The sequence below is a fragment of the Petromyzon marinus genome, chromosome 32 (genome assembly GCF_048934315.1).
Source record: "Petromyzon marinus isolate PM22_M1 ecotype Great Lakes invasive population chromosome 32, UKy_Petmar_22M1.pri1.0, whole genome shotgun sequence".
Taxonomy (NCBI): Eukaryota; Metazoa; Chordata; class Hyperoartia; order Petromyzontiformes; family Petromyzontidae; genus Petromyzon; species Petromyzon marinus.
This window is the reverse complement of record NC_133698.1, coordinates 12,622,275-12,647,811: the sequence shown is the minus strand read 5'-3', so window position 1 is coordinate 12,647,811 and position 25,537 is coordinate 12,622,275. Positions and strand designations below refer to the sequence as shown.

The 25,537-nt window shown below is 45.2% G+C and overlaps 1 protein-coding gene across 4 annotated transcripts; it reads left to right on the top strand.

Moving 5' to 3' along the window:
- Positions 1-11,611: 11,611 nt before the first annotated feature.
- Positions 11,612-24,511, top strand: PROSER3 (proline and serine rich 3). Of its 4 annotated transcripts, XM_032964662.2 has the most exons (15): positions 11,613-11,828; positions 13,036-13,121; positions 14,053-14,175; positions 15,047-15,210; positions 16,225-16,367; positions 17,366-17,499; positions 18,663-18,751; positions 19,214-19,341; positions 19,512-19,735; positions 20,593-20,664; positions 20,809-21,345; positions 22,043-22,099; positions 22,661-22,766; positions 23,271-23,352; positions 24,011-24,511. In XM_032964662.2, the coding sequence occupies exons 1-15, from the start codon at positions 11,636-11,638 to the stop codon at positions 24,060-24,062; spliced, it is 2,190 nt and encodes a 729-aa protein (XP_032820553.2). In that variant the 5' UTR covers positions 11,613-11,635; the 3' UTR covers positions 24,063-24,511. The 4 variants fall into 4 exon arrangements, with proteins under 4 accessions (XP_032820552.2, XP_032820553.2, XP_032820551.2 ...); XM_032964660.2 differs by having other exon boundaries at positions 11,615-11,828; positions 20,593-21,345; XM_032964663.2 differs by having other exon boundaries at positions 11,617-11,828; positions 13,013-13,121; positions 20,593-21,345.
- Positions 24,512-25,537: the final 1,026 nt, after the last annotated feature.

Genomic DNA, 25,537 nt, shown 5'->3' with positions numbered 1-25,537 from the left:
GGGAATTCGAAATGTATAAGGCGGAGCCGAGTCGATCCACATAACAAACACCGTTCACTTTATCCACAAAGTGGGAGCTATTTTATCGACCCCGGGATTTTAACCCGCAACTTCGCGATTGTGAGCCGCTAGCTCTATCGCCGAGCCACCTGAAGCCTCGTTCGAAAGTGTTTAGAAAGTGAATTCGTAAACCTTATCCAGAGACCATCAACTAGCAGCGAAGCAGCGATGCTCAAACAGATGTGTTGCCTATGCAAACAGCACCCGTTACATTGTGTGCATGTATACAGGGGGGGGGGGTGTGGGTGGAGGGAAAATAACCCGCTCCCAGACCCTGTGGCTCTGAAACTCGCCCCCCCCCCCACTGTTTGAACAACACAGCTTGAGTTTCCCTGTCCACCGGCACCAAATGCCGTGCTCTCCGTTCCCTGTTTCACCGGGGCGTTTGTGTTAATCGCCACCACCGCCGCACCTGATCTTGAGTCAACATCACCGGTGGGCAAACGGCGCGGCCCGGGCGTGGTCCTAGCGCGGCTGGGGTCTCACCACAAGCAGCAGAAACGCGCGGACCCCCCCCCACCCCCCCTGTTTTTTTGAGTGCGCGGCGACATGCCCCACGACTACCGATTGATGCTGTGAGGTTTTCTCGGTTTGAACCCGGCGGCCGCCCTGGTGAATACCAACAATATATTCGCAGCATCTGATTCGCAAGTGGACTTTAACGATCGTCTTGATCCCGTGTGCTGGCGTCACGGTCCAAACTTTTTTTTCCCCAAAAAATTTCGAATTTCAAATATAAACTAAACGATTGTTTTTATTTTTTTTACCAAGTAAGGCCCGCTGAGCTATATAGCTCTTTTTTCAGAAGCGACCTGGCCACGAATGATAGCTCAACCAAGTGACTGCTCATGTGGAAATGTATAGCAGCCAAATACTCTGAACGCGTGTTTCTAAAGGTTGAAGGGAACAACCGGGTTACCCGGAGAAAAATGTACGCGACCACGGGGAGAGACACGCAAACTCCAAATATACAGCAGGCTTCAGGGTCTGGATCGAACCCACGACCTCCTGTATAACAAGCGAGGTAGTTAACATCTCCGAGCCACCGCGACACCCCAATATAGATGGCATAGAGAACGGTGGGACACTGCCAGAACGCACTCGAACGTAATCTATGTCAGTCGGCGATAGCTGGAGTACGAATTTAAAACACGCGAACCAAAACAGCAATTCATGAAGATATGATTGTTTGTATTATGAAAATGATAACTTGAATAAACAGTAACATCTTCATTCAAGGAATGTTGCGTAATTACTCTGTGGAGCTTTGGGCCCTGGACCAATGCCTCAATTCCCCCCCTCCCGCCAAACTCCAGCCCTGTAAACATCACTTGTTATGTATACTGTTAGGACATGTATAAAAGTAAATGGGCTTGAACGGGACACGCCATAGATAGAACGGATGATGGCAGATGAACGGAAATAATGACGGAGTTGCAGCCAATGAATGGAACGCTTTCGAGGGCACGTCCGTCTAGAGAGAGATACACATCACCTCGTATGCACAGGCGCAAGGTAAAGCAACAAGAGAATTAGTTTTGTTTCTAATTCGGTAAAAACAAAAAAATATTTCAAAGAGCCGCAATGCACGTGAATACGAGATAGTCATTAATTAACGTCACGAAGAAGTCCTTAAAGAGCCACAGGTTTCCGACCCCTGTGCTAGGTGGATAATTATTACATCACAAGATTGCGAGCGATTGTGGCAACGATTTGGGGAGGTCTTCAAGCCGGTAGAGCAGGGGTCGGGAACCTTTTTGACTAAGAGAGCCATGAAAGCAAAAAATTTGGAAATTTATTTCAGTGAGAGCCATATAATATATTTTAAAAGTGAATTCAACTAAATGTCAGTATAATAAGCCTCTGAATTTATTCTTTTAAATAATGTTGTTATAACACTCACCATTAATGCGACTTCTGGTGCTGCATGGATTTGCTGATGTCTTTGTAGTCGGGTTGGTACTTGGTGAGGTTAAGCTTCATGCAAGCGTTGAGGCTTTCATCCGTTAAACGTGATCGTAGGTTGGACTTGATGTTTTTAAGATGTGAGAATGACTGCTCACATGCATACGTAGATCAAAACATGGTCAATACAGCAATACTCACACGCTGCAGTGTGTGGTATGTGACAGGAAGCGCGTTCCAAGTTTTGAGAATCAGCTGGTCTTCGGGTTGGAGTTTTTTCATTTCTGTCCACATGTGCTTGCTCGCCAACTCCGCTTTCTGTCGTGTGATTCTTTCCAAATCTTCATTCAGTGACTTGAACTTATTCACCCACATGTCTGAGGCCTTCAGGTCAGCCACTTCTGCTTCAAAATCTCTGACGGAGACACCAGGGATGTAATTCAGGTCGGCTGTGTTCAGTGAACACTCGTTTGGATGGGTGATGAACTTAAAAAGACGAGTGTGCTCACGAAATTCTCCAAAGCGTGCTTTGAAGGACTGTAAGAGACTGGATGTGCAGCCAGCTAGCTGGTGGAGATCAAGGTTTTGAATGGGCTCACTTGCTGTGCATGCATCTTTAAATTGGCTCAGTTTTTCAAAATGTAGTAAACGACCTGTTTCAAGATCCGTGATGAAAAGCTCCAGCTTGTTTTCAAAAGCAAATACAGCTTGTTGAAGGGATAACACTGTATTTCCAATGCCTTGCATTTTCACGTTGAGCTGGTTCAGATGTTCAGTCAGATCTACGAGATAGTAAAACTTGAGGAGCCACTCGGTGTCGGCTAGCTCAGGATGCCCGACGCCTTTCATTTCAAGGAAAGTCCGGATTTCGTTCAGGCAAGCCGCAAAACGGCTAAGCACCTTCCCTCTTGACAACCAACGCACATTGCTGTGCAAAAGCAGACCAGGATAGTTATTTACAACTTCATCCAGCAGTGTTTTAAACTGGCGATCATTTAAGGCTCGGGCAACAATAAAGTTGATCACACGAATGACCAGCGACATCACTTCGCCAAACTGCCTGTCACACATCTGAGCACAAAGTGCCTCCTGGTGTATAATGCAATGGAAACTTAGGATGGGTCTATTTTCATGTTCACGGAGAAGCGCCACAAATCCTTTGTTTTTCCCCACCATACACGGAGCACCATCAGTACACACTGAGAGAAGTTTATCCATAGGTAGACTTTTTTCTTGAGCAAACTCCATGAAAGACTTGAATAAATCCTCACCTCTTGTGGACCCTTTTAATGGCAGAACAGCAAGACTTTCTTCGCGCAGTGTGTCACCAACAGCATATCTTGCAATCACGCTGAACTGCGACAAATGGCTCACGTCTGTTGACTCATCCAAAGCCAGAGAAAAGAACGGCGCTGCATTTATGTCCTTCACTTGCGTTTCCTCCACTTTGTTTGCCATCACGATGGTACGATCATGAACAGTTCTTGCCGACAGAGACATGTCTTGTATCCGTTTGATTATCTTGTCTTTGTTCGGAAGATCATCAAAAAGTTCATTGGCTACATCCAGCATGAACGTTTTAGCATACTCGCCATCTGTGAATGGTTTTCCGTTCCTCACTATTGCTAAAGAACCAGCAAAGCTAGCCGAATTATAGTCACCTTGCCGGGTCCATACGCGGAGTTGCTGCTGGCTAGCTTGCACCCTGCTCAGAAGCTCTTGGCACGCTTTCTTTCTGCTGTCTCCCGCAGGGTATTTTGATGCAAAGGTAGCGTGGCGCGTGTCGAAGTGCCGCTTTACATTCGACCGTTTCAACGGTGTAATTTTGTCATTGCAAATTAGACACACCGCAGAACCCGCTCTCTCCACAAAGGCGAATTCTTCGGTCCATTCGTCCTGAAATGTACGATACTCGTAGTCTTTTTTTCTTTTCGCCATCTTCTTCGTCGAAGGGTTAGCTTTGAGCTAATGACCGAGCAGACGCTGTCTCAGACTGATTCAAAATGGGGCGTTTACCTGTTTTACCCAGCAACGGCCAATTAAAATAATGGACAATTGCTCCTGCAGCCCTGAACAGGACATGCGCAGTGAAAAATCGATGGATGGATTAAAACAAGTGAGAATATTTTGTTTTATCTGCGAGCCATATGCAATCATCAAAAGAGCCACATCTGGCTCGCGAGCCATAGGTTCCCGACCCCTGCGGTAGAGGAATGATCGTTGCTGCTGCTGATGGTGGTGGTGTTGATGATGATACTGGTGGTTGTCGGCTGACATTGGTGGATGAGTTATGCCCCACGATCGCTTTTGTAGAGAGGAATTGGGCGCAATTTTTGAACAAATCACTTTGCAACCGTTCCAGAGATATTTTTTTGAGAAAAGTCATTATATGGGATATGTCATCAGATTCTTCCATTGCGTTTTGATTTGCTAAACAAGCTGGAATCCCAGAAAAATAACCCCGCTCTAAATGAGGGAATAGTGTACACGTACAGCCAGTTTGTCAGTCCACTGCTGGGTAAGGGCCTCCCCACGCTTGTGGGCTGATGGATTATAATGAACCCTACTTCACTCGTCGTGTAATGCCTATTACACGACGAGTCTTTTTGAGCATTCTGGTAATTGGGATCCTTGGATGGAACGCGCATTTTACATTGGAATTTGTATTATTGTTGTTGTTATATCTAGCGCACTGCTCAGGCACAACTTTGCTTAGCTTCTTAGTTCAGACAATATCGGCCGAATCGAATAACCCACACTACCTGCACGTCATGAGAATGCCCTAGGCCAGCAGTGGAGTGACACACGGGCTGCACGTATATCTTAATGATCAAATTGCACACAGAATGTGTAATCCGGCTCTGAATTACCCTGGTGTGTGTTTCTCATTGGAATCACCCGTCTCAAAATCCGGTTTTTCAAGAACCGACTCATTTGCGAGGGCTTTTTTCTGTAAAGAGCAGACTCGACCTTTTGCCACATTCCTCACGTTCCCATGCAGACCGGTTTAGACCACCTCACCTTGCGTTTCACCTTCACCCAATGCTCTCCACGCGTGCTTCACCGGATGTCCGCCAAATCACGATTCTCAAGATTCAGTGAATCACCCGGGGTGGTGGCACACGCCTGTGGATGGCAGCGAGGGTTGGTGGGTCGCACGAGTGTTGCGAATACCCCTTCCCAAAGGCAGTACAGGGTGGTCCAGATGTCTTGTTACCCCCATTTAATTATCTTAAACTTATATTCTTGGTTCTTTCGGTAAAGTCACGTAGACTTTACCGAAAGAACCAAGAATATGAATCCCTGCAGTCACGAACGCTTTAAATCAAAATATCTTAAACTTAATATATATTTTCAAAGTAAGGTTTATCTAAAACAGAAATGAATATACAAAGGAAATAAATGAAAGGGGTCAATTAATTGGGGGGGGGGCGTCACAACATTTCTGGACCGCCCTGTACAGCGCCTCTGATTGTTACGGTTGGCTACATACGGTGCGTAAGAAGTTCGACATACAGCAGAAAATGCGGACTCCGCATGTTCCGTGTCTATGGGATAGAGTGTTGCCCCCTCGCGCGTGTGTTGTTTGTCCAGGTGCTCCCGTTTCCGCCCACATGTAAACACTCATTGTTGGCACCACCTCACCGCGTCTGTGGTTCCTTGCGTTTCCGAGCCATCTCTCATCCACAGTCCGCGGATAATGTCTGCTTTACATGTTGATATTGGTATAAAGCACCGCGACAACACAAATTGCATGCAATACATTGCAATTTACAGCTTCAGCACACCGGATCCACCTGTAAACTTTATTAATCGGCTGTGTAGGGTGCAGGAGTGTTTACAACACATTTTATTTACGCGATCTGACCCAAACTATCAATTATCAACCTTATCCCAGTTGGCTCAAAGCGCTAATACCATGTCATAGTATACTGCACTTGCACTGCCAAGATACTGGCTTTATTCAAATCTGAGTTTCATCCGCCTGTGATTAAACTAGGTTCTTATACAAGTATACAGAGTGAGCCGATTACCTTGGCCCGGTCATCAATAGCTGCAACGAATGGGAGACCTCTGTTGCTGCTGATCTACCATGATATGTAACACGATAACTAATGAGACAATGTGCCTCCTTTCCAGTGGTGAATATAGGTAGTCACAAGGGTCGCTGCGTGGGCCACTATAAATATCTCTTCACAGAGCTGTGGGAATACGTATGTACATACGTAGCCAACCGTGATAATTATCGGAGGTGAGGAGAAAGGACAACAATCTAAACACAAAAAGCAGTTCTAGAGAAGTGAGTTTTTAATTTAGATGGAAAAGTGCATAGCTGCAGTGGCTTCCTAATATCGGAATGAAGAGCGTTCCAGACGGCCGCAGAAGCGCATCTGAAAGCGCGAGATGCAGTGTTTGGGATACGAGTCAAATGTTCCCTCATTCTGCTCGTGTGATGCATTGCCTGCTGTGTTGAGTTCGGTGACTTGAAGGTGGGAGCGTAACAACTTCCCACATTATGTCTATTCACGTAAAAAAATAATCCTGTACAAGTATATTTTACACGACACATGGACCGTTCGGCCTTCTGGAAGGGCTAAATTTTAGCAGCATTGAATCAACACCAACAAACTGTCGACTAAATTTTGATTTAAAGCTTTCGTGACTGCAGTAATTCATATTCTTAGCTCTTTCGGTAAAGTCACGTTGAAGGGAAACAATGTTTTATATATATTTTATTATTTTATTGTTTCCCTTCAACGTGACTTTACCGAAAGAGCTAAGAATATGAAACTCTCGACTGTTTTTTTACATTCAATGTCTCATCAGCGCTGCTGTCAGGCTTGCTTGAATCTCGCTTACACTTTGGTAAGGCTGCCGTGACATCATTTTTCATCATACTTGCGGAGGTAAACTAAATATAATGGGATTTACCAGACCACATTCACCAGCATGGTGAAGTATGGTCCAACAATCATCATGACCGGCACGGCTTGAGCAGGCCTTCATCTGGACATCTGTGAAACTACTGAACGTCTGTGAAAAAGAGCTTTATAGCTCATCGGATTCCTCCAGTTTAAATACATATTCTGATTTTCATCTAATAACAGATTGATGACGTCCGCAACAGCATTTTGAAAGGTAGTGTGACGAAAATATATGTTGTACGCATCCTGTGGGATTCTAGGAATTTGGTGGGTATGGCTGTAATAAAAAAAAAAGTTGGCCAAGCTGACGGAGGCAAGTGGCTGGCAGCTTTCCACTGTGGGTCCTGCTTGAAGCCTCCCAGAAATCTGGTGGCATTAATTGCCGGGCCGTGCAAACCGCTTCTGCTGCTGTGGAGAAAACTCTCTTCTGACCTCAAATGCAGGCGTCATGCCCCACCAAGTGGGCGCCACGATGACGAGATGTTAACTACCTCGCCCCTCATACAGGAGGTCGTGGTTCAATCTCGACCCTGACGCCTGTAGAATTGGGGTTTGCTTGTTTATCTCCCCGTGGTTTGCGTGGATTTTTCGCCGTTTCCCCCCACATTTCAGAATCAAAGTGCGGATCGAGTATTTTGCTGCTGGAAATCTCCACTTGATAAGCCACTTCGTTGTACAGTGGAGGTGTTCCCTGGTAAAATAAAAATAAAAGTTTAAGTGGCTCGCTTCCCTTCTGCCACCTTGTGACAGCCGGCGGGAGTTGGGAAGTCGCTGTTACCTCCCAAAGGGTTCGGCGTTCATGGCAATGTACGCTTCGTAAAACATTTCGTTCTATTGCACATGTACAGTCGCACCTCTTGTCAAATGTGCCCTCAGCTTGCCTACAACAGATAGTGGTCTAGAACACGCCCGTTTAACGTACGATGATCGATGGAAAAAGAGCTTTATAGCTCATCGGATTCCTCCAGCATAAATAAATATTCTGATTGATGCCCCCCCCCCCCCCCAATCTAGGCACGAGCCAGGCTTAAACCTGCTTAGCTTGTTAGTTCTGAGGACTTCGAATAATTCGGTTATATGAGTGTTTTTTTATATTAATTTTGAAGTCGGGTATAAAATACATACTGTATTCATACTCTTACAAAAATATTCATAAAAATATGGGATCTAAACTCTTTCACCGTCATCATCATCATCATCAGCCGTGGTCAATCCACTGCTGAATGAAGACCTACCCAACCAGCCGCAACCTCCGATCACGTTCCTGTGATGTTAATATTCCCGTGACCGCACAGGAATTGATTTCATCGCTCCATCTCCTCGGCGGCCGTCCTGGCGGAATTTAAACATCGAACCAATAAATAAATAAACAAACAATATGGCTCCCATCAAATATACGTCCCTCCACACAAAAACAAACTAAAAGTATTTTGATTTAAAGCTTTCGTGACTGCAGTAATTCATATTCTTAGTTTTTTCGGTAAAGTCACGTTGAAGAGAAACAACAAAATATATAAAACAATAAAAAATTCTCACGACGTTTCGACCATAACTCAAACGGTCATCATCAGGTGTGTCGGTTTGCATAAATTTATTTTTAAAACGGCACATTTGTTTATTTATTTATATATAAAAAAAACCGTTGGCGTCACGCGCAGCGATTGGCAGTTTGCCCAGGACTAGTCCATCTATTTTTTTAAAAGAGGAGGGGGGAGACGAAATTTTTTATAATGTATGCTGTCTGAAAGCCACTGTAAGCGTGAACAATCAATCAAGAACTGAAATGATTTATCAAATCTTTCCAATGATTGCTAAGATAGAATCCATCTTCTCGGTTGAAATTGTCTCTGTGCTTGTATATGTGGATAGCCTCATGAACGAATCTCTCATGGAAGCCAGATGGCTTACAAAGAACCTCCGTCTTGGAAAAGTCAATAGCATGTGAGCCTACTGAATTAGAACAATGATCTGCTACGGCCGAGGTGTTGGTCCTACCGTGTTTAAGGTCTGCTTTATGTTCACGAATGCGGTCCGAGACATGGCGTTTGGTTTCTCCAATGTAACTACTACCACAGAGGCAACTTAGTTTGTAGACACCAGGGTATTGTATGTCCGGAATCACATCTTTTACAGACGGAACCAGATCACGGATTTTATGTAATGTGTTGAAACGGACCTGGATCAACACATTACATAAAATCCGTGATCTGGTTCCGTCTGTAAAAGATGTGATTCCGGACATACAATACCCTGGTGTCTACAAACTAAGTTGCCTCTGTGGTAGTAGTTACATTGGAGAAACCAAACGCCATGTCTCGGACCGCATTCGTGAACATAAAGCAGACCTTAAACACGGTAGGACCAACACCTCGGCCATAGCAGATCATTGTTCTAATTCAGTAGGCTCACATGCCATTGACTTTTCCAAGACGGAGGTTCTTTGTAAGCCATCTGGCTTCCATGAGAGATTCGTTCATGAGGCTATCCACATATACAAGCACAGAGACAATTTCAACCGAGAAGATGGATTCTATCTTAGCAATCATTGGAAAGATTTGATAAATCATTTCAGTTCTTGATTGATTGTTCACGCTTACAGTGGCTTTCAGACAGCATACATTATAAAAAATTTCGTCTCCCCCCTCCTCTTTTAAAAAAAAATAGATGGACTAGTCCTGGGCAAACTGCCAATCGCTTCGCGTGACGCCAACGTTTTTTTATATATAAATAAATAAATAGATGTGCCGTTTTAAAAATAAATTTATGCAAACCGACACACCTGATGATGACCGTTTGAGTTATGGTCGAAACGTCGTGAGAATTTTTTATTGTTTTATATATTTTGTTATTTTGTTGTTTCTCTTCAACGTGACTTTACCGAAAAAACTAAGAATATAAACTAAAAGTATGTTTACACATCCCCTTAGCCACACTGTCGTCTGGGAATGCAGCATTGGTTCTACCCAAGTAAAACTCTGGACCGTTTTCGACGATCGGTGTCTCATCAGTGATGATCAAAAGGTCATCACAAGTGACGACATCATAATTTATCCCTCAATTTAAGACAGAAACAGGAGGATTTATCCACAACTCTGGCTGACGCCTGATGATGCTGGTTGTAATTACTGGCAAAACGTCACCGTACTCGAATTACAAATGTTGTGGATTTACTCTCCAACACACCGGTGTGCTGTACCAGTAACGAATTGGCTTGTTTTGTTTACGTAACAAACCTTATTAATTGGCTGTGTCGGGTGGTGGCGTATTTAACGACACATTAATATTCATGCGATCTAACCCAAACACTTCTATTATGGGTAACATCGGTATGGTCAGGCTTGCGTGAACCATTGCTGGTGAACTGATAGGTGTTTAAAGGCAAGGACCCCTCTGTGTAAGATATGGATCCTTATATAACCCAAGAAATAAGACAAAGTAATAATTCCCGTTATTGTGGAGAATTTAACATACCTAAACACACAAGTAGGCAATTCGCCTCCATTACATATCCGTGCATCCGAAAACAAAATAAAAGTCCCAAATGTAATGCCAGTATCAAAATATGAAAAAATAAGAATAGATTTTACCATTTCTGACCATAAAACAGAAATCGTTAAGATGTTCAAACACCAAATATAAACCTTTTGCAAGGAATAAAGTCTGCATTAACCACACACAGTACTTGTGGTGAACATGCAAACAAACACGTGGCTCTGCTAATATATGGGCACAGTCTTTGAAACTGATTGGCCTACACCAGAGACAGCCTTCTTGAGGGCCCAGTCTCACCAGTGTCAGAGCAGAGAACGCCAAAAAGCCAACAGTACAAGGACAATGCCACTATCAGGGCACTTACAGCTCTAGGAGACCAGCTACACAAATGGGACATTTTTGCCAGTATCAAAGTATGAAAAATAAGAATAGATTTTAACTTTTCTGGCAATACAACAGGAATCGTTAAGATGTTCAAACACCAAATGAATATCTTTTGCAAGGAATCGAGTTACTGCATTAACCACACACAGTACTTGTGGTGAACATGCAAACAAACACGTGGCTTTGATCATTTATGGCATTGTCTTTGAAACTGATTGGCCTACTGATTGATCTTTAGGGCCTAGTTTCACAATCCGTTTCAAAGACAATGCATCATATATTATTAGAGTGTTTTTTTACATGTAGGTTATATCGAGTAAATCACCCCAAAAACCCTGTATTATGGATGAGAGTAAAGTTTTGTTTGAATGTTCACCACTAGTACTGTATGGTACATGCAGACAGGATTCCTTGAAAAAGGTTTATATTTGGTGTTTGAACATCTTAACACAACTCATGTTTTATTGCCAGAAAGGGTAATACATTCTGAAATAAAAGTACATTCATTATTATTCATAATAATCATCAATATTATTCTTCATTGTAATATTATTTTTGGTTCTTTCGGTAAAGTCACGTAGAAGGGAAAAAAACTAAATCAACAAATATTATTGTATTATTTCCCTTCAACGTGACTTTACCGTAAGAACCAAGAATATAATATCATTATTATTTTGATTTAAAGCTTTCGTGACTGCAGTGATTCACATTATTGGTTCTTTCGGTAAAGTCACGTAACGTCGTGAGAATTGTATTGTTTTATATTTTTATTACTTTATTGTTTCCCTTCTACGTGACTTTACCGAAAGAACCAAGAATTTAAATCATTATTATTGTTATTCACCGCCGGTAACCATAGCAACTCTGCGATGCGTTGCTATGCGAGGTTTTCCCTCCCCTCTGACTTGGCATCGCGTGGTCGCAGCGGAAGGTGGCGCGGGAAACACAAACACGCACACGCAACATCGACTGAACTCTACACACACAAACACACTTCAGCACACTCGCGACTGAATGTTCGCATGAACACAACGCTCGGGGCATGGCTGCAGCTCAGTACAGGTGCGTGCTAACGGTATCGTCGGTCACAATCATCCGTCGTGGTTTTGCAAAGGCAAACGCTGCTGGACGGAGGCCTACCTCGCGCTCGTTGCGTTGGTTTCGCAGGGTTTTGTTTGAATATACTTCAACCACGCGGGTTTGTGCTTCAGGGGGACTGCTCTCTCAGTTGTTCTCACTCGCCACCGATGTTTTAGCCGCGACAGGGGAAGCGAACTCTTTTAAAAGTCGCCGGTTACATAGCGCGCCTTGACGCTAACCACTGCGCCACCGCTCTACCGCCGCCAGTTCATAGAAAGTTTTGTGGCAATTGCCGCTGCATTAACTTTCGTAGGAATATGTTAATGATCTCACTTGAACAGATAACATAAAAAAAACTCAACTTATAAGTGGTTAAACACTGTGGTTTCAAACGGTAACGTGTATAAGGGGCGACGTTTCGGGCAATGGTCCTCCAGCAGAGCACAAAAATAGGCCAGAGAGGTGGAGTCAGGAGAGGACGTTTCGCAGTTGTCTTCAAAATTAAACAAAAATATTTAGTAAGTATCTTATTCACTCAATCACTCTGGCCTCGGTGTGCTATGAAGAAGGGCCGTTGCCTGAAACGTCACATTTTATATGTTTTCTTTTAAGACCATTGTTATTGACGGACCTGTTGAGTTTGTTTTTATTAATTTTAGTGCTTGTGCACTACTGCCAACGCAGAATCACCAAATAACCCACTTTCATAGAGGTATATTGAGCACAAAGTACGACACATACCTCCACTTTCATAGAGGTACCGGAAGGTCATCTCCATTCTTTAGAATGGAGCTCTAATTGTGAGTTCAGCTTTCACCCAATGTTCAAAGTATATCGATTAAGTATATCAATGAAGCAAACAACTATGTCACATGGGAAATATGTGACATCTGAAAAATATATGAACAAATCATAACATTTTGTTTGAAAGCTTTCGTGACTGCAGGGATTAATATTCTTTGTTCTTTCGGTAAAGTCACGTAGAAGGGAAACAATAAAATAAGAAAAATATAAATGTTTTATTTTATTGTTTCCCTTCTACGTGAATTTACCGAAAGAACCAAGAATATGAACAAGTCATTGTTAAGTAAGACGTAATGTGTAACAAGTTAGCACGGGCAGATGCATTTTTATTGGTAGATGGTGGTGTTTGTTTTTTGGTGCAGTGACCCAGTGTTCTCAACCAAAGGAAGCCCATTTGTTGGGCCCCGCTCACCACTGGGCCACTACCACCCGTCTCCTGGCAAGACTCTAACCCAGCGCGCCAGGCACACGGTGAGCTCGGACATTCGAGACCTCCAACATCCTTTGCCCTTGCTTTGCCCTTGCTTTGCCCTTGCTTTTCCCACGATCCTCAGCATTTTATATTTCTTGCATCATTCCTTGCCATTTGAACTTTTGAAAATAATTTATTTTTCTGCAAATTTTAGCCCAACTGTGCTTTAGGCTTCGTCTATTGAGATACATGATAGTTTAGGGAAATAGTTTATATACTTTTGATTTAAAGCTTTCGTGACTGCAGTAATTCATATTCTTAGCTCTTTCGGTAAAGTCACGTTGAAGGGAAACAATAAAATAATAAAAATATAAAAATAATAAAATTCTCACGACGTTTCGACTGCAACACAAGCAATCATCAGGTGTGAAAACCACATCAAGAAAATTTGCTGTGGTATTCACACCTGATGATGATTGCTTGTGTTGCAGTCGAAACGTCTTGAGAATTGTATTGTTTTATATTTTTATTAGTTACTATTCTATTCATTAAGACTTATCAGCCAGGGGTTTACATGAGATGATAAAAAAATGTTTGTATCAAAACTGGACTATCTGCATAAGGTTGTGAGATGCAGACTCCATTCAGAGCAGTGCCTCCCATCGTATTAAAGAACGGACCACGGAGGCGGCTGTCACAGCGTGACCCCTGAGAACCATTCAAGTGACCTCTGGTTCACACCAACCTGCTATTTTAAATCTGTACATGATTTGAACATATCTAAAGCTTAATTTTAAGTTGGATTTTAAATCCTTTTATTGCTGAATTATAGACTCGTAATATTTGTGGTGAATTCAGTTTTTTTTTGTTTTGCTGTATATTTGGTGTGTTTTGCATTTGCTTTGTCAACCAGGTCTCCCTGAAAACAAAAACTTTTATCAATGTGCTTTCACATGTTTTTAAATAAAGGTCTTTTTCCTGTCTACCTAGTCTCTAAGTCCAGTCCGGCTGCAGTCTCTGAGTCCGAAGGCTGGGTTTAATGCCAGTGGTTCCCAAGCCCAGAAGCCCGGTGCGCGCCAAGACAAACGGCAAAACGAACGTGTCGAGGCGCAGGTAAATGATTGCCTAATGTACTGCAGTACGGCCATTGCATTATACATCACACTGCAATGCATTGCACCGCTGTACAATACAATATTCATGAAGAGTGCAAGAAACCTTGGAGCTGTCACTGATCCAGAGCTCTTGTTCTCTTTCAACACATTTTGTTGGACTCCACACCTCAACTTGGGTTGGACTCCACACCTCTATTTGCGGAACATTCGCCGCTTCCTGAACTCAGCAGCCACTGAGGCCCCCATCCCTGCGTTTATCACATCCTGACTCGACTATCACAACTCTCTCCTCTACAGTCTTTCCAAATCCCTCATCTCCCCAATCCTGCATCACCAATCTCCAGATGTACCAGAAATTCCACTGCCAGATTCTTCACCCACCACACGAGCAAATGAGACCACATTTCCTCAATACTCCAATCTCTCCACTGGCTCCCAATCTAATCCCAAATCAATTTCAAGATCTCACCATCTTCAGGATGAACTCTCTATCTACCTGTCCCTCCCAGTCTCACTCTCCTTTCTACATACCCTCCATTAAAGTAACCTATTGTCTTTAATAGTTTGGAACTCCCAGTCCCTGTTTCATTCCAGGCTCAACACTTTACATTGTCTTCTGTCTGTGACTGCCTCTATGGTATAAATATGCCATCTGTATCTGTACAGTGTTCTGAGATGCGATCACAAACAGATACTACATTTAAATGGTATTTTACTGCCATTTAATGCATTGCAACATGAAGTACACTTTCATCATCAATAAGTCCTCATCATTCATACATTAATTATTGCCCTATTCCAGTACTAGTCACAATGACAGCGGAGTGGCTCTGTAACTGTACACTCCCTGTGCTTTGCGTCATCACAAGGTGGCGGTTCGGACGGCAAACTCCCAGCCTGACCCCGACTCTTCAGACCCCTTCGACGAATCATGGCCATCAACAGAGCAGAGCTCAGCTCGCACGCCTGAGGCTGTGGAGAGGGAAGCAGGGCAGGAACCTGTGCCCCCCACAAGAGAGCCTGTCATTGCAAGGTTCGGATCCTGATGACGGTGGCGCTGACTCCTCAACACGCATTGAGCTTTCGGATAACGTATTTCTTTGTGGCAGTGGTTGGGCACTGATCCAGTCAAACCAGAATCGTAATCAGAATCTTTATTTATCCTGGAGGAATCAGATGAGCTATCGAGCTCTTTTTGTCCAGTAAGGGGGGGGAGGGTTATAACCGACCACCCTGAGTTCTTATGCTAGGCGTGTACATATATATTTCCGTGCGATTTTATGAACTATCAAAATGGAGGCTCATGGGTCGATTTGAGAATATTCTTTGTAAGATTTGAGAGATTTTTGTTTGTATTGGTTATGAGGTTTTTAAAGTGTCATTTGTCCTTTTTTTGTTAATTCCACAAGCACAAACAATCACTATCACCTTTGGGTTATCGAATAAAATAAAATAATGTGCATGCCAGCCGAGTATAAAGAGATCCTCACAGTGACGGAAGTGACTGAGCGTGCTAATATTAAATAATGTTGCCAGGCCACTCATATTCCCCTCTAGTACCCGATTAGTACAGCCCAGATGCTTGCAGTGATGGATAAATATTATTTTGGTGAGCCATTTAAAAGTAATATGCCTTGTGTAGCTGTGGGTCTTATGACATTAGGTCGTGAGTTATATTTAAACTGTACTAAAGAAAACTTTTTATGTTACCAGATAAGGCCCACTGAGCTATATAGCTCTTTTTCAGAAGTGTCCTGGCCACAAATGATAGCTCAAGGAAGTGGCTTATCACGTATCCAAATACTCTAAACGCATTCTGATTCTAAATGTGGAGAGAAAGACCAGAGGGCCCGGAGAAAAGTCCACGTGACCACGGGGAAAGAGACATGCAAACTCCAAATATACAGGAGTCAGGATTAGGATTGAACCCACGACCTATATACCAGGCGAGGTAGTTAACATCTGCGGTCAGTAGGTTCCCTAACCCTGGCCTAGGTACGTGTCTGCAAGGTTAAGAGCTCTCCGGGTTGTCTCCTCCGTTGTGCAGGTTTGTTGAGCGGTTCCGTCATGGCCGCCCCACGAGCCGAGCGGAGCGCGAGGCGGCTGAACGTGCAGGGCGCGGCTCGTTTTGGTGGCTCCAGGACCCGGCAACCAAAGCCACAGCACGCGCGGTTGATCACCTCGACTCCGGTAATGTGAATGGTTTTGTCACCTTTGTCATCCTGATAATTTTTTACGACCGTAATTTTGTCACCATTGACAGCATCATTGTTATCATCATCATCATCATCTTCTTTGTGATCTGTCCTGTGGTTATCGTGATCATCATCATGGTCATTATTGTGACCATAATTTGTCATTATGACCGTACTGACATCCTTGTCATCATATTAAATCATGTGATGATGACGTCATATCACGAGACACTAGGCTTCAGACCTGTATAGTCTAGTTTTACAGTTGAGGCTGATGTCGCGATATGGCTTTACCCGATTAGTTTATTTAAGAGTCATTTTTTAATTAGGAAAATGTGTATCTTTACAGCACATTTTTTTTGTTAAAACACCTGCAGTATTAACCATGGCACCACCTGGGATCAAACTCAACATCTGCAACAAGTGACAAACACGCTTCTGCACTGCCATTTAATTGTCATTGTCATTATCATTGCAATCATTATTGAAATTATAATCTTATTTTGTATCATCCGCATCATCACCACTAACCCCATACTTATATATTAACAACTACCATAACCACTACCCACCATAAACAAGTTCATTTTTCATACATCTTTTTGCAGTCAAATTTATAAAAATGATTTCAATGGGGTGAGGTTTTAAAAAATAACATAATGCTTGACACCATGGGTGGAGATCCCGTGGCCTGTGGACCTCAGACTGCCCATGACCACTTGGGGTTGACCGCTCACTTCAGAACACGGCCCGCAAGCCATATTTATCCATCACCACAAACATCGCTCCAATTTTTGCCCCCGTGCTCAGTCAATGATTTCACCGCAAGGGCCTCTTGCGGTGACAGAAGTGACTGAGGCGTGTGTTAATGTATGGCCCTGCCAACGGCATTTGAAAAGGTCTCTCACCCCTTTTTTGCACCAACAATGACCAGCCTTTTTTTTTCTCTAAATTTGAACTACGCGTCTGCCGTGCCATTTACGATGTTCGCAGGTCGTTCACAGCCAAGGTCACCACGGAGGTCATCCAGCGAGAGGTCCTTGGGTCAAAGGTCATCCGGCAAGTCGGGTCCCAGCCCTGCTTGCTCTTCGTTAGAAGGAATGAGACAATGTAACAATTCGGACACGGTGAGGAGTTATTTTGTTTCTTGATCTCTGGTCATGATGAATGTGTTCAAAATAACTTAAAAAAATGCAGACATGGTATTATATTTTCATTTGTGTTTCACTTGCATGAATCGTAAATGTTCATTTCTTATCCATATAATTACATTAATCTATCGTGAGAGTAAGAATCTATTTTAATCGATTAATAATTTCTATGTGATACCAACCCTCACCGACAGTTGATTGTTTTCCTATCATATCAAATGCCGCGTAAACTGGTACGCACTGGAGTATGAACCCGGTGACCTGAGTTTGAGTCCCGGGCATCGCTAACATCAGTGGCGAATGATCTCTGAACCGATGTCAGGCCACCCACCCTTTCACCAATCCACACCAGTCAGTGTGGGTTGGTGAAGAGGGTGGAAGCCTTCATCCAGCCCTGGATTGATTTCACGGCTGTGTGTCGCATTAAAGGAAGTCTTGAGATATGATATACCCGTTATGGACCATCCCCTCATATAACGGCATGGTTAGAGGTGCCTCTTATCTTCCCGAGTTTTCAAAAAGATGCAAAATGATACCATTTCATTAACGCCAGCCTGCGGCCATCGGGTTACTGACTGTTAACTTAATGTGGTGTGTTTCTGAATGTGTATATGGATGTGCTTGTGTGTTTATCTCTCTGTGTGTGTTTGTATGTACATATGACAACTCAGCCTCAAATGAGTACCTGATGCGTTGTGTAAACATCATCACTGGGAGACAAAGGCGATCGGGAGTGGTGCTGGCCACCCCACCCCCTCGTGTACCGTGCCGGCTTTCATAGGTGGTCACTAAAAGCACTTGCCCTAACAGTTTGTTACTGCTATACGAGGGGGAATATTTGTCTGTATATGTATGCCTGTGATTTTTGTGTGCTGTCCCAGCTGTGCCTGGGACTCGTCGTCATCGTTCTTGGTGCTGGACCCCGGTCGCTACGTCCTCGGCTGTGTCGCAGTGTCGCTGTCCCCTCGCGTGTTCCCCTGACTCTCCTCACCTCCTCCTTTATATGCCAACCTACATTTTTTTCATGACGTTGTAAAGCGTCTCGAGATGCGATGGCATTGAGATGATAATAAATGTGTTGAAATTGTTGCTCCTGCTGCTGTTGTGGCATGTTCTATTCTTGTCTCTCGGGGCCAAAGGAGGGTGATGGGGATTTGTCCGTGAACGGCCTCATGGATGCAGACACTCGCAGTCTTCAGGAGCGAGCGAGCCAGCTCCTGGAGAGAAGGTAAACTGTGGCAGGGTTCGACCCAGCTGATAAGCAGCTGGTTAAAAATAACAACAATACGAAGTGGCCAGGTGGCTTGAAGGTCAAGGTCAAGCTGGCACCGCTGAGATCCTGCGTTAGAATCCAGGCAGCTGTCTGTGATTAAACCGGGTTCTCAAGTGTCTCTCAGTCTCTCGCTTCCTCGGTCTCTTACTCTTCACTTACTCTTCACTTTTTGTGACCCTCCCTCACTTAATCTATCGCTCCCTCCCTCTCTTACTCCCTTAGTTGCTTTCTCACCCCATCACTCGCTTCCTCTTACAACATTGCGCACTCAGCCATGTATCGCTTACTCTCTCTTGTTCACTTTCCCACTCTCTCCTTGTGTCACTCTTTCACTTTCTGCGTGCATTCATCACTAACTCCCTCTCTCACTCACTCCCTCTCTCCTGCTTGCTCCGTCTCTCTCGATCCTTCCGCCAGTGAGAGCACGCTGAGCAGCCGTGCGGGCGCCGTCAGCTCGGCGGGGCTTGGTTCCGCGCGCTCGTCGGAACGAAACTTCACCGAGCCAGCACGTCCTCCGTGGGGCCACCTCGAGCTCCTCCTGCCTGGTACCGGTGGTGGGGTCGCACTGTGGGGGTCACGCTGTGGGGGTCGCGCTGTGGGGCCACATTGTGGGGTTACACTGTGAGGTCTCAGTGTGGGGTCACGCTGTGAGGTCACATTGTGGGGTCCACTGTGATATCTTCAGTGTGTAATCACATGCGATCGGGTCCCACAGGGAGCACGACCCCCCTCGTCTCGTCGCAACCCACGCTGACGACGCCACTCCCGCCTGGCGCAGGCAGAGGAACGACCCCAGCGGATGACATCTTGTACCAGTGGCGTCTGCGGCGCAGGATGGAAGAGGCGAGGGAGTTTGGGACGAAAGCAGCACACGACGCGCGAGCGGTGCCCTCCAGCGATCGGGAACTCCCACGACCCACTGCCTGGCAGCTGCCACAGGTGAGCGTGTGTCTGTGTCTCTGCCAGTGGAGTAGCGATTGAGTCTGCAGGCAGTGCACCTTTTCGTGTTTAGTTTGTCCTTCCCCCGCACCTCCGATTCACACGGTTAGCGACGTACGGTGCGAAAGAAGTTCAACATGCATACGTACATACCATTTCCCATGGGCCAGAGGGGGCCTCATTTCATTCTTTGCGCACCAGGCCCCATGCGAACCACACAATGCCACTGGTCTCTGCCTTGTGTTGCTAGTCATTGCTATGTGAGGTGCCCAGTTTGGCAGGCATAGCAGGATAGGGTTAGCAACTCGAAAGTTCCAGAATAGAACGAGGTAGCAAAGCGTTGTACATGTTCGTAGGAAAGGTAACGATGTGGTGGGGTTCGTGTGGGATGGAAAGAGGGGCAGACCGCAAAGCCAGGTATTGCAGTCGCACCCAGAGGCTGACAACCAAGTGGATGACCTCAAACCAGGTAGCGGTGGTAGTTGTAAAATGAGAGCTTGATGGACGTGTTGACTGTGTCACAATGGAAAGACGAAACAACTACTTAAATATTTAATGCACCCATAACGTAAAAAAAAAACTCCCTGAGTGCACAAATACAAAAGAAGAGACGAGGGAGCAATCAATGGAAGGAGAGAAAGGAAGCAATTAAAGGCGACTCGAGACATGGGGTGGAAGAGTTTAAGGAAAGACTTGAAAGCAGAGAAAGAGGAGACCAGGTTAGGAGTTGCCTGGGAAGGAGTTCCAAAGGCCATGTCCTCCAAAGTACTGGGTCTCCGGCGTGCAGTATCACCGTGAAGTTTCATACACGTTATTTAACAAACGTGTTCATTCTCCTTTGCTTGGGTGTTTCGCAGGCTAACGCGGGGGTTCTTTTTACCGCGGAAGATACGGGGAGGCACCCACCAAACGCCCCTGCCCGCTACGAGGTGCCCATCGCCAGCCCCCACATCAGGCTAGCCCCCACATCGGACACACTAGGAGGCCCCAAAGACTCCATGGTCATCACGCCACACCTCCACCTGTCGTGCGACGTGCTGCCCTGCCCCCACCACCCCCTCGTCCATCATGAGATCCAGGACGAGCATCGCCCCTTGCGCCCGGTCAGAGTCGCTCCTCACGGAAGCAACGGGGGAAAGGAGGAGAGTCGCGGCGAGATCGGACCTCGGAGTTTGACCAGAGCGACCGAGCGGAGTGGAACAACGGGCCGGCCGAAGACTTCCAAGATCGCGAGCCGCCCTTCCAAAACCAAAGTGGCGCACGGTGACGACGATCGGGAACGTCGGGGCGGCGATGGCGACCGTCGTCACGGCGCCTCGGGTCTCGACGTGACGAGCGATCGGCAGAGCGGAAGTCGCACCGAGCCCGCAGAGAAGTCGTCGTCCCCTCCGGCGTCGAGCGCCGACCGGGGTAGCCCTGAGAGGGCGGCGAAGCCCGGCAGGGAACGGCACGAGAGGAGACCTAGCGGGGAGGACGCCGGTGCCGTCGAGAGGAAGGAGGTGCGACCCGAGAGAGCCAGAAATGGGAAAAAGCGGAGGGATGGAGGAGGCGGAGCGGAGCACGGTTCGGCACGGAGCGACGAGTCTCCATTGAGCAGCGCTGTTGGTTTGGTGAGAACTTTGCCCAAATAGACTCCATTAACAGCGACTGACTAACATCGGTGTGTTCCGTCGGTTATTTTGTGTACGAGCGCACACAAGAGAGTGTGAGGGAGATAAAATTATTATTTTTACGTATAAAGTTACTGTGCAAAGTTATATTGGCATCATGAAGAGAGATCCACTTCTAGATATCGCACTAATATCGGGAGAAATAGATAACAAAAATGTTGATTTCAAAGCCTCTGCATGTCTTCCACCAATTTCCAAGCACTTGTTGAACCTTCTAACCATCCCCTGACATACTCTAGCGTAGCCGCGGTTATTTGCTCGCAACATTCACCGGTGCGCAATCCGAGGTCATCGGCACCTCACGGTTTTTTACGCGTGTACACACGCGGTCTGTGGTGTGACCCCACGAGAGAACACCCAGAAGAGTTATGTCAGGCGAATGTTGGGTTGGGGTATGGGGCACACAATTTCTCCACCTTGCTAATCCAACACACAGACGTCTGTTGTAACCCATTGCCTACTGCGCAAGGCCGGGGTCATTAGAAATCAATGTAGTATCTATACACGGATCACCATATACAATATATATTGTATTCTGGCACATATAAGTCTGGTCATATGTTCGTCAGGCACATGCTAATTCTCCGTATTAAAGATATCCGTAAACTCAGTGTGATGATAATCGTGATGATTGTAGGTCCTCAACGAACGACTCTTCATGCCCGCCGAGTTGAAACGATCCGAGACAAACGTGGTGAGTTCGTCGTTCTCTCAGTCATTACAGATCCTAGTTTAACCGGGCGGTGGTGCTTACGCACGTCTGTAATCCGGCACTGCGGAGGCGAGGGTGGCGGAGGATCGCCAGGGTACGGCAGTACAGAAAAAATAAAGACTCCACCTGTTCCATCTATATGGGATAGAGTGTGCCCACCTTTGCATGCTTGGGTTTGCTACGGATGCTCTGGTTTCCGCCCACATGCATAAACACTCATTAATTGGCTGATAACAGCTCAGTATATAGAGGACCAGAGAGCTTGGGCAATTGTTGGTGCCGGCTCACCCGTGTGGCTGCCTTCGGCTGTAGTTCCTTGCGCCTCTTGAGTCGCCCTTTCTCTACGAGAGCGAATGAACACTGCGGCGCGTTACAAGTTGAAATTATTATTGTTATGAATTATTTGTATTGTTATGGGAGCCTACGTTTTAAATGCATCGTTATGACTGAAGCTTGGAAGGATGTGAATCGTTGCATTCCTACTGGTAACGTATACTTTGAGAAGTCGCAGGATTACATTTGTGACATCGCTTCTCATTCCAGCCCCGGCCTGGTCGAGACAAGGGACGTGCGCCGCGTCCTCATTCTCCTTCGTCGGCCCAACCGGGACTCCCGAGTGCCGTGCTGTGTCTCCTAGAGCAGGCGGAGGGTGAGCGTCCTCACTCGACGTGGTCACTGCATCGCTACGGAGATGACGCCCCTCTCTCGTACGCGACAGTAGAGCCTGGAACAGTTGGTCAATCAGGTTGTGTTTATTTGGCTAAAAGTTGTAATCGACTACTTTCGTTGTGGTCGATTAGACGAGCCTCTTTAAAAATGGCGGCCATCCCGATATTCTGCCTCCTGAAGGTATGAAACACCCCCCCACCCACCATACAAGCCATGCCCAGAGTAACACGGTTGATAGTGTCGATCACGTCGCCAGACTTAGTGTCGACTAATGTGTGACCAGCCAAAGGTATTTAAACGTCCTATTTTGTCGTGTTTTGCAATTTAATTTGGTTGGCTGTGCAGGGTGGTGGAGGGTTACACGATCATCACGTGGCCTAACCCAACAATTAGTCATGAATAGTAATATTGCGTGCGAAAACCTGCCTGTCGAGTTAAATCGTTTTTGTTTTGTACGCACGTGTCCGTGATTCCTCGTCTTAAGATTCAGATGGAGTGGATTTCCCAGACGATCCCCTGCTGAAGCTTCTAAGAGAGCAGAGAAACCGGGTCCGAGATCGCCTGTGGTGAGTGCCCTTGATGCAGATGGTGCGACAGCTTTGAACTTGATAGCCATGGCAGGCATAAAGTCCTAAGATGCGACCAATTAAGCACACTACAAGTACATCTACAGCCCTTTTGGATATCCACTGCTGCAGGTGCCTGATGGATTGTTGACTGAGTGAAGGTGATGGCTTGGGGAAGCCTTCATCCATCAGTGACTGGATCATGGCTGACGATTAATAGTTATACACAACCGCTCGTAGTTATTGTCGCCCCTGCTGGCTGCTAGGCACACAAATCGTTACAAGTTCCGCTTTAACTCGATTATCCATGGGTGGATTGTCTGGCTTGTGAATTAAGCGTGCATGTGAAAGAATGTCTTTCCATTCACGCTGCTTTCATTAGTGGCTGCGGTGGCCCAGTGCCCATATGACATGTTGGAAAGGTAATAGATTACCTTAATAGGTTTATTTAATAAGAAGAGAAAAACAAATCTGTATGATGTGCCACATTCTACATCTTCACCACCTTTCTACACAGGTAACCAACACATCTTTCTAGTCTAATGTGCATGTGCTGTCCATTACCCTTGTTTTATGGGATAAATGAGAGTTAACTTAGAATGTTTCCGTTTTGTAAGTTTCACACTCTCTCCGTGCACTCTGCACTCTGGTCTGGCAGCGACACCACCCGCCTCATCTCGTCCCTGGAGCTCACGGCACATCCCTCCTGAGAATGAGGAAAATTCCGCGTGGGAATTCTCCCGGTGAATGAGACGTCGTCAGCAGGATGGACAAGATCCAAGCTTTTTTTACACTTTCCAGCGCAAGATGAGAGCTCTGTGGGTCCACAACATGAACCAACCCATAATATAATTAAATGTGTGTTGCTATTAGAGACAAATTCTCGCACGCGTTTTGCCCTGAGAGCTACCCGTCGGCTTCAAGACTGCTCATTAAATATTTGTAACGACAAACACTTGTTGGAAAGTGTAACGTTATCTCCGCATTTATAGTTTTCATAACTTGTTTTTATTTCGCAGTCTGAAGCAGTATCGTTGCTATAAATGTATAATTTCTTGTGGTGGGTTTCATTCAGAGGTCAGTTTTCTTTTCCCTGTGAAGTTCATGTTTAGCCTTGTTTACTACCGCATCAATACGACAATAAAAAAATGTGAAATTACATATTCACAAACGTGTAGATAGATTTAGAAAATGTAAGCATCAGCTATCTTTCCAATGCCGTCATCACCTTTGAGTATCGCGAAGGAGCAATCCATCTAGCTCATGGGTCAGCAATCAAAATAACAAGAAGATCCATTTCTTTCTATTTCGGTAAAAAAAACTCAATATTTCAATAGCCGCAATGCAAGTGAATACGAGATGGTGGTCCTTAATAAACGTCACGAAACAGTCCTTGGTGAAGCCGCATGCGGCGACGGAGCCACAGGATGCCGACCTCTGCCCATGGTGAACTGGACTTCCATGGTCAGGGGTCTGTAACCAAAATAACAAAAAGAGCCGCACTGCTGTACTTAAAGAGCCACTGCATGCAGCTCCGGATCCACAGGTTGCCTACCCCTTGGGTCTAGTTCCTGCACATGGGCTGGTTTCATTGCCCCATCGCCACGATGTAAATGCCCTCTGACGTGTTCTCAGGATGGCCAGGCTCTGGTTCCAGAAGCAGAGTTTGCCAATTTTATATGTTGTACGGATCGGAGCTGGGGTCACTGGAATCTTATCAGAGCATAGAGGCAGAGCTGAAGTTCTGGAGCAGCTCTGCAATTGCCTTTGCTGTTACAAATAGATATATTAAATACCTGACCCAAGTTTGAGTAGTTGATTTTGTAAAACAGCAATAAGGACTGTATATGTCTGTGCACAAACCATTCAAATTTCCTAAATGTAAGTTCTAAATTGAAGCAAAGTTAAAAGACTTCATTGGCAGTGGCGCTCAAGCACAAAAAAACAGATTATTCCTTAACGCCGCTTAAATATTGCAAGAATACACCATGCAGTACTGTACTGCACTAATGAAACCATTTTGAGTCATTGCCCAAAACAGCTTCATGTATTTTTCACCAATGTAGTTTTTCTTTTCTATATTTCTGTTCATGTGATATACAAGAATGCCTTTCCTCAAATAGAAGTTGAAAAATAATTCAATTATTGGCGCAGTATTTCACAAATGACCGTGACTGGCATGGAG

Excerpts from the sequence above, each read along its gene's own strand:
- PROSER3 (XM_032964660.2), top strand. The coding sequence starts at position 11,636 with ATGCGTTGCTATGCGAGGTTTTCCCTCCCCTCTGACTTGGCATCGCGT. Across the intron at positions 11,829-13,035 it reads ATGGCTGCAGCTCAGTACAG|GAAGCCCATTTGTTGGGCCC; the intron begins GTGCGTGCTAAC and ends TCTCAACCAAAG. Across the intron at positions 22,100-22,660 it reads AACGATCCGAGACAAACGTG|CCCCGGCCTGGTCGAGACAA; the intron begins GTGAGTTCGTCG and ends TTCTCATTCCAG.